This window comes from Drosophila bipectinata, chromosome XR (genome assembly GCF_030179905.1).
Source record: "Drosophila bipectinata strain 14024-0381.07 chromosome XR, DbipHiC1v2, whole genome shotgun sequence".
NCBI classification, from domain to species: Eukaryota; Metazoa; Arthropoda; class Insecta; order Diptera; family Drosophilidae; genus Drosophila; species Drosophila bipectinata.
In genome coordinates this window covers 9605402-9614000 of record NC_091735.1, presented here as the reverse complement: position 1 = coordinate 9614000, position 8599 = coordinate 9605402, and the positions used below count along the sequence as shown (strand labels likewise).

The window sequence follows — 8599 nt, the reverse complement described above, 5'->3', positions numbered from 1 at the left end:
ATCTATTTTCAGCTATGTTTAAGGTAGTTCGATGCTTCCAGAAGAGTCCTCCTTCTCTTTTTGAGTGATCATCTACTATTTTTAGGATGTGGGGATTGCCGTATCTGAAACGGGAAAAAGATGTATTCGCACCAAAAGTCGGAAATATGTATGAACAACCTTGGGTTGATAAACGTGAGTGAGTGGGGCGTGAGATGAAGTCAAAATCAAATCACTGATGAATCACATTCCACTGATATTAACGGCCAGCTTCGGTACTTTGGTTACAGACCAGCAAAGCACTAAATGGTGTTTACGGAAAAAAACCGTGACTAAATAGATAAGACGGGTTATTTAAAACGCGAATCGTAAACTTAGATGTACAGGCAATTTGTGACTTTGTTTTATTCTTTATTATTCCCAATGAAAAAACACTTTTTTAACTAAAAAGTAAGATAAGTTAACTTAATATGGTCGGAGATGTCTCCCTCTCCCTCCTCATATAACGAGGAATGGATGGTAAATCGTCATTTATATAAACTTTTTAACTTAAGTTATGTAAAACTATTAACTATTAAGGATGTAGTCTCATGTGTGAGGTTGAAAAAATCAATTTTTTTTTTTTTATATTTTGATAGTATTGTTTATTATGAATGTACTGTTAAAGTTTCAAATAAAAATATCAAATAATGACAGAGATACAGCCCATAATCGAGAGCGCGCCTACACCGAAAAGAATTAGTTTCTCGGTAGCGTCTAAACTTTAAACGCGCTTTTCTCGAAACGACACTTTTGTGTGCGGCGCAGGTGATTCACAAAATTCTATGGTACCGATCTAGCTGAAATTTGGATATGTTGTTCTAAAAAGTAACACCTCTGTCCCGTACTAGAATCATTTATTTTTAATGATTAGTTTTTTTTTTATCATTAATTTAAGATAAATTTTTTTAAATTTTTTTTAATTTTTTGTTTTGTGAGTTCGCCATTTTGTTGTTTATTGATGAAAATATTTCATTCTAGTACGGTACAGAGCCATTAGCTTACAAAACAATAATCTATTCAAATTTTTTGTTTCGGATGACTCTAGCAGTCGAAATCACCTGCGCCAGGGACCTATCTTTTTTTTTATGTGCATACTTTGGCATGCTATAAAGTGTATTAAACTACACAAGAATAAATTAAACAAAATATTTTCAAATAGTTTATGATGCTTATAAAAACATATTTGAAAATTGAAACGATCGCATTATTTTTTATTACAAAAAAATTTTTTTGAAATAACCTCTAAAAAGTAGGCCGGCACATGAGACTACATCCTTAAAGTAAGTGAATTCTTCATCGAGATGACCTCCTGAGTTGATATAAGCATGACCGACTGATTCTACTCGAACTAGTTTAAGTTTGGAATAACTAACTCTAAGTTCTCTAACTAACCGAGATAACTCTCAGTTTCGAGTTATCCATTCCAAACTTTATACATGTCCTTCTTTTTTTGCACTCAGTAGCTGGAAGCCGGAACAGCTGGAATCTGCTTGGATCGACCGAATATACCCTATAAATGTCATACAACTGTTTCACTGAAAATAACTTAGACTCTAAGTCTTAGAGGCACGAGATTTCCTATGTATTTTATTTTGGACTTACTGATTCAATCGGAAATGAACCAGCTTTGTTGTTTTTAAAAAGATTGTAATTTTGGCCAATTGATCCGACCTTCTAAATTTCCGATCATAAGGATCAGCCGACTATATCCTATATCTGTCATATAACTGAACTATCGAAACGGACCTAACCTAGGTAGTTTTGAAGATAAAAGCTTTTATGGTTAGATATTTATACCCTTGCAGAGGGTATTATAATTTTGTCCAAAAGTGTGCAACGCAGTGAAGGAGACATCTCCGACCCTATAAAGTATATATATTCTTGATCAGGATCACCTCCTGAGTTGATATGAGCATGTCCGTCTGTCCGTCTGTCTGTCTGTTTCTACGCGAACTAGTCTCTCAGTTTTGAAGCTATCGTCTTGAAACTTTGCACACACCCTTCTTTCCTTTGCACGCAGTATATAAGTCGGAACGGCCAGGATCGGCCGTCTATATCCTATAGCTGCCATACAACTGATTGATCGGAAATGGTATAACTTTGGTGTTTTTAGAGTTAGAGAGTTCAAATTTGACACGAGAGCTATTTTTGGCAACACATTACGACATGCCAAATTTCATTAGCATCGGCCGACTATATCCTAAAGCTGCCATATAACTGAACGATCGGAAATGACCCAACTTTCGTTTTTTTTGAAGATAGAAAGCTGAAACTTTATAAAGATTCTATTTTTGGCCAGTTGATCCATCCTACCGAATTTCATTAGGATCGGCCGACTATATCCTATAGCTGCCATATAACTGAACGATCGGAAATGGTATTTGGTAGAAATATCAACTTTCGTATTTTTGAAGATAGATTTAGGACTTTTTTATTAATTGGTTTTATTATGATGTAATCATAAGGATCGGCCAACTATATCCGATGTTTGCGATATATATCCGCTTTTAACTGCAAGGGTTTATCAACTTCGGCTCCGCCCGAAGTTAGCTTTCCTTTCTTGCTTATGTTGAGAAATTGGCTCTCATAAGGACCCAACTATGTCTTCAACATATTTTTGATCCTAATTGCAAGGGTATATTAACTTCGACTCTGCCTGTGGTTAGCTTTCCTTTCCTCAGAGACAGTTTTGATGCCGTTTAGAGAAACTTATTGGGAGAAAAGGTTAAGTTTTCAACAGGATAACACCGCCATCCACGTATCTAAAGCGTCAAAGCAGTTTTTTGAGGATCGAACAATGGAACCTTTGGGGTGGCTAGCTTGCAGTCCCGACCTAAACTCGACAGAGAATGTGTGGGGTATACTCTCAAATTGATTATACATCAATGGACGAAAGTTTAAAAATTTGGCAGAGCTCAAGAAGGCTATTGCTGAAAAATAGGCCAAAATCATTTCAAAGCAAGGAGGCTATACCCCTTATTAGGTAAGAAAATACATTTTTTTTCTGTGATTATACATTTTTTAAAAATTATTACACAAATATTACAGTGTCCCAATAATTATTTCTAAGAAAGCTAACATAAGCATTTTTCGAGAAAATTTTTGGGGAAAGGATCAGTAAAATAAAAAAAATGCATCTGTTTTCAACGTATTTCTTACCGATATTTACGAATAAAATGAAAACAAAACAAATTAAAAATCATTTACGATTTTATTTAAAAACAAGAAAGCTAAGCAAACTTCGGGCGGAGTCGAGGTTGATATACCCTTGCAGTTAAAACCGGATATACATATATGGCAAAAATCTGATGTAGTTGGCCGAACATTATAAGAATATCACATAACCAATCTATTACAATACAATATCTAAAAAAAAGACCCAAGCTTCTATCTTCAAAAATACAAAAGTTGGTATTTTTACCAAACACCATTTCCGATCGATATGGCAGCTATAAGATATAGTCGACCGATCGTTATAAAATTTGGTAGGTCGGACTAACTGACTTAAAATATAATCTGTACTAAGCTCCAGCTTTCTTTCTTCAAAAACACGAAAGTTGGGTCATTTCCGATCGTTCAGTTATATGGCAGCTATAGGATATAGTCGGTCGATCCTTACGAAATTTGGTAGGTTGGATCAAGTGACCAAATTTAGAATCTGTACCATGTTCCAGCTTTCTATCTTCAAAAACACGAAAGTTAGGTCTACAATATCCGATTTTTGCGATATATATGTATCCTGTTTTAACTACAAGGGTTATATCAACTTCGGCTCCGCCCCAAGTTAGCTTTCCTTTCTTGTTATACCCCTGCAGAGGGTATTATAATTTTGGTCAAAAGTTCCGACTTATATACTGCTTGCAAAGGAAAGAAGGGTGTGTGCAAAGTTTCAAGACGATAGCTTTAAAACTGAGAGACTAATTCGCGTAGAAACAGACAGACAGACGGACAGACGGACATGCTCATATCAACTCAGGAGGTGATCCTGATCAAGAATATATATACTTTATAGGGTCGGAGATGTCTCCTTCATTGCGTTGCACATTTGTGACCAAAATTTTAATACCCTCTGCAAGGGTATAACAAGAAAGGAAAGCTAACTTCGGGCGGAGACGAAGTTGATATACCCTTGCAGGTTAAACCTGTTATATATCGCAAAAATCGCACGTAGTGGGCCGATAATTATGAGAATATCATAATATAACTAATTTATTGCAATACAAAATCTTAAAAAAAAAAGACTCAAGCTTTTATCTTTAAGAATACAAAAGTTTGTATTTTTACCAAAAATCATTTCTGATCCTTCAGTTACACTGCCGTGCACTTGAATAGGGACAAGAATTTTTTTATGTTTCGTTTTATTTTTCTCCTTATCTATTACAGCTATCGGCATGTGCTTTGCTGAGTTTTGAAGAATAGAACAAAGGCTAACTTTGGAAATAAGAGAGAGGTCCCAAGATTTTCCCGTTATATTTTTTTCCGGTTTTTCCTGAAACCATTCCTAGAAAGCTGTACATTTTTGCATGCACTTGAATAGGGACAGACAGGGACAGGCAAGCTAATCATCTGAAAAGATTGAAACTAAATAAAAACCTCCGTCAAATAAACAAAGAAAGGATTCTCGCCTCATCTATGCACGTTATCATATGACTTGTCAGAAGGAATGGCATACTGTTGTGTTTTTAGATGAAAAGCGTTTTAACTTGGATGGACCTGAATTATATAAAAAATTTGGAATATGAAAAACCGTATTATTTTCATGATATACGAAAAGAAAAACCCTTTATGTCCCGTCACCATTGCCGTGAGAAAGGTGTAATGGTATGGGATGCTTTAACATACTACGAGACATGCAAGCTGCAGATTGTGTCTTCTAAAATGAACGCAACGCATTACAAAGGCTTACTCAAGGAAGCGTTTTCTGAGGCAAAAAACATCTTTGAATCATTATCGTGGACTTTCCAATAGGATAATGCCCCAATCCACACAGCACGAGTGGTAAAAGCTTGGATTCGGCAGCAAAACATGGATCTTATGGAGTAGCCTCCATATTCTCCGGATCTTAATGTAATTTAGAATGTGTGGGGATGGATGACAAAAAATTATATGAATCTGGGAAAAAATACAAAGACCTACAAGCATTAACGGATGCCATCAACACAGCCTGAAGTCAAATATCCTTATATTACATAAAGGCACTATATGACTCTATTCCTTATAGGATTTATGAGGTTATATCCAATAATATAATATATATAATATATATATATTATATATTATATATTATATTATATATTATATATATATATATATATATATATATAATATATAAAAAATATAATATATTATATATATATTCTATATATATTATATTATTGGATATAACCTCATAAATCCTTATAGGTTATATATCCTTATATTATATATATATATATATATATATATATAATATATAATAATAATAATAATATAAGAAAAAAATTATACAGTCCTATCTTTATTCGTTTTGAAAATATTTTAGTTCAAATGCAAATACTAAAAGGGGCGCTAATTTGGCGACTCGCAGTGTATATAGTGCTTGCAAAAGTTTTGGATTGTTTCAAAATTGAATAGTTTGAGTGTAAACAGAAAAAAACAGGAAAGGAAAGCTAACTTCGGGCGGAGCCGAAGTTGATATACCCTTGCAGTTAGAACCGGATATATATCGCAAACATCGGATATAGTTTGCCGATCCTTATGATTACATCATAATAAAACCAATTGATTAACCTAAAAAATTAAAAAAAAATTCCAAACTTCTATCTCCAAAAAATACGAAAATTGATTTTTCTACCAAATACATACATACCATTTCCGATAGTTCAGTTATATGGCAGTTATATAGGATATAGTCTGCCGATCCTTATGTCGTAATGTTTTGCCAAAAATAGCTCTCGTGTCAAATTTCAACTCTCTAACTCTAAAAACCCCAAAGTTATACCATTTCCGATCAATCAGTTATATGGCAGCTATAGGATATAGTCGGCCGATCCCATTTCGACTTATATACTGCGTGCAAAGGAAAGAAGAGTGCGTGCAAAGTTTCAAGTCGATAGCTTTAAAACTGAGGGTTTAAAATAGACAGACGGACATGCTCATATCAACCCAGGAGGTCATCCTGATCAAGAATATATATACTTTATAGGGTCGGAGATGTCTCCTTCACTGCGTTGCACACTTTTGGACAAAATTATAATACCCTCTGCAAGGGTATAACAAGAAAGGAAAGCTAACTTCGGGCGCAGCCGAAGTTTATATACCCTTGCAGTTAAAACCAGAAAAAATATAATCTGTACTAAGTTTCAGCTTTCTATTCCAGATTGAACTTCTTTACGAAGTTGAGCAGTGGGATATGGGATTTTATGGATGGGATCGCTTTATGGGATTTCCATACATCCAATGGGTTGCTTTTTGAGGCAAGCTGAAATATAATTTCAGCTTCTTATTTTGTTCCGACAATAAGAAGGTGAAATTATATGACGGACACACACATAGAGCAAAGGGTATTAGATTGGGTATCCAATGTTGGAAAACATTGGGATTAATTTTGTATGTCATAAAATAAAAGTTAAGTTTATACAATATACAAAAATATAATTTAATAATTATTTAGGAAACTTGTCTTTTTAGTTAGAGAATCAACAGATGAGGGAATCCCCTAATTGAGCAGGAAAACAATTTATTCAACAAATATCAAATATATCGATATTTCCCAGTGATATTTTAAATATTATCATATTTTTTGATAAAAAAAAAATATCATCGATACGATATTTTTTAAAATATTTGACAACCCTAGCATGCATGGAAAAACCAACTTAGAAGTTTTACTTCTGCCGTGCGTGAGTCTGACACACTCAGACTCAGTTTTTTTTTTTTTATATTTTCTTTATTATTATTATTTTTAATTTCATTCTATTACTACGGTTGTAAAAATATGCTTTTATTAATTTTATTATGAGAAATTAGAGAAAAGGGGGAAAATATGTAGTGAAAAAAGTTGACCGTTTTGGTCCCTGATCACCCATTTAAATTTAATTTAAGGAAATTTAACCCTTCAGGGTTACCTTTTTTGTAAGAACTTCTTTGTGAGGATTAAGAAAAATATTGGAATGATGACAAGTCTTGAAAAAACTTTCCCCAAAATAACCATCTATAAGAACTGTATTCACAACGATTTTCAAGGATTGAACTATTATCTTATGGAACGTAGCTGTCATCGGAGATATAGATATTATTCAATTATTAACTACCTAGTTCTACAACTTTTTTTTTTATTTGCAAAAATATCTGTATATTCCTCAAATAAAACAAAAAAGGAAAGCTCACTTCGGGCGGAGCCGTTGCGATTAAGATATAGTTGCCCATATAGTTGAAACATTTTTTCACAATTCAACAGGATATTGCGAAATGCCGAAAATAAAATATGTACAGGGAAATACATCAAACTACGCTGTAAGAAATGTATGTATTTATAGGTGATCGGCACCCTTGCATGTGTGCGTAGCAGCGACGCGAAGGTTCTTACACTCTCACTACTCTCTGTAAGTTTTAGCCAGTGGTGTCATTTCCGCTTTTTTCCCGTCAGATCTGGGTTTTTTTGAAGCGTGATTGCGGGAAAAATTTGAAAACAGCGGGCAGCGGGAATTCTGGCTTTTTGAGCAAATTTACGCAGCTTTTTTTTTTTTGTTTACTTTTTGATGCATTCTCTGTTGAAAATATTTTTAAAATTAAAAAGAAACAAATCTCTCCAATCCTTGAGTATTTTGGTACTCCTAATATAGATAAAATTTAACGACTGTACAACGAAATAACCATGGTAGAGTGGGAAAATGTCGATGATACTGTTAAGTTCTGGGCTGAAGTTCTTAAATATCGGGATTCTGGCGGAAACTGCCGTTTTCAGGAATTGGCTTCAGTTGCTCTGCAAATGCAGTCCTGCCTTGGTCGAATGCCGACGTCGAGCGGGTGTTCAGCCAAGTACATTTAATAAAAACGAAAATTCGAAATAACATGAGCGTTGAAACGTTAAACGCTATACTGAGTATAAGGTCCATATTTTAATTTGTATCTTAAAATTATAAATTAATTTACTTAAAATTTAAGGTACGGGCTGCGTCGACACAATATGTGCTGTTTTAACTATAATATACCACCCAGCTGCCTATCTACAATTGAAGACAAGAAATTTTATCCAACTGATAATGATTGACGACATCTTAAATATAATATAGATCTTAATTTTTGTACATTATTGTTTTTTTTTTGGTTTCTTTGTAATCATATCCGTTAGAGAATTACCCATATATTTTATGTTAAGTGGAACTGAGGTCTTATTAGTGAATAACATGCAGTACATTGCCTTATAAAAATCAGTTTTTTTCCTAACTTTTTTTCTCTGGTATTCCGCTTTTTTTAGCTTTTTTTTTTCGTTGATCCAGCTTTTTTTGCTCAGAAAAAAGTGACACCACTGGATTTAGCTATCGCGTTAGCAAGTGCAATATTGAATTAAATTTTTTAAATTTTTTGTTTTGTTAAA

The 8599-nt window shown here is 33.7% G+C and overlaps 1 protein-coding gene across 1 annotated transcript in view; it reads right to left on the bottom strand.

Annotated features, from left to right (window-relative positions):
* Nucleotides 1-16: 16 nt before the first annotated feature.
* Nucleotides 17-8599, bottom strand: part of nonA (no on or off transient A) — a 56983-nt gene continuing 48400 nt past the window's right edge. The window contains exon 5 of the mRNA XM_043211329.2: nucleotides 17-104. Coding sequence (XP_043067264.1) covers nucleotides 69-104 — 36 coding nt within the window. The 3' untranslated portion in view covers nucleotides 17-68. The remainder of the gene's footprint in view (nucleotides 105-8599) is intronic.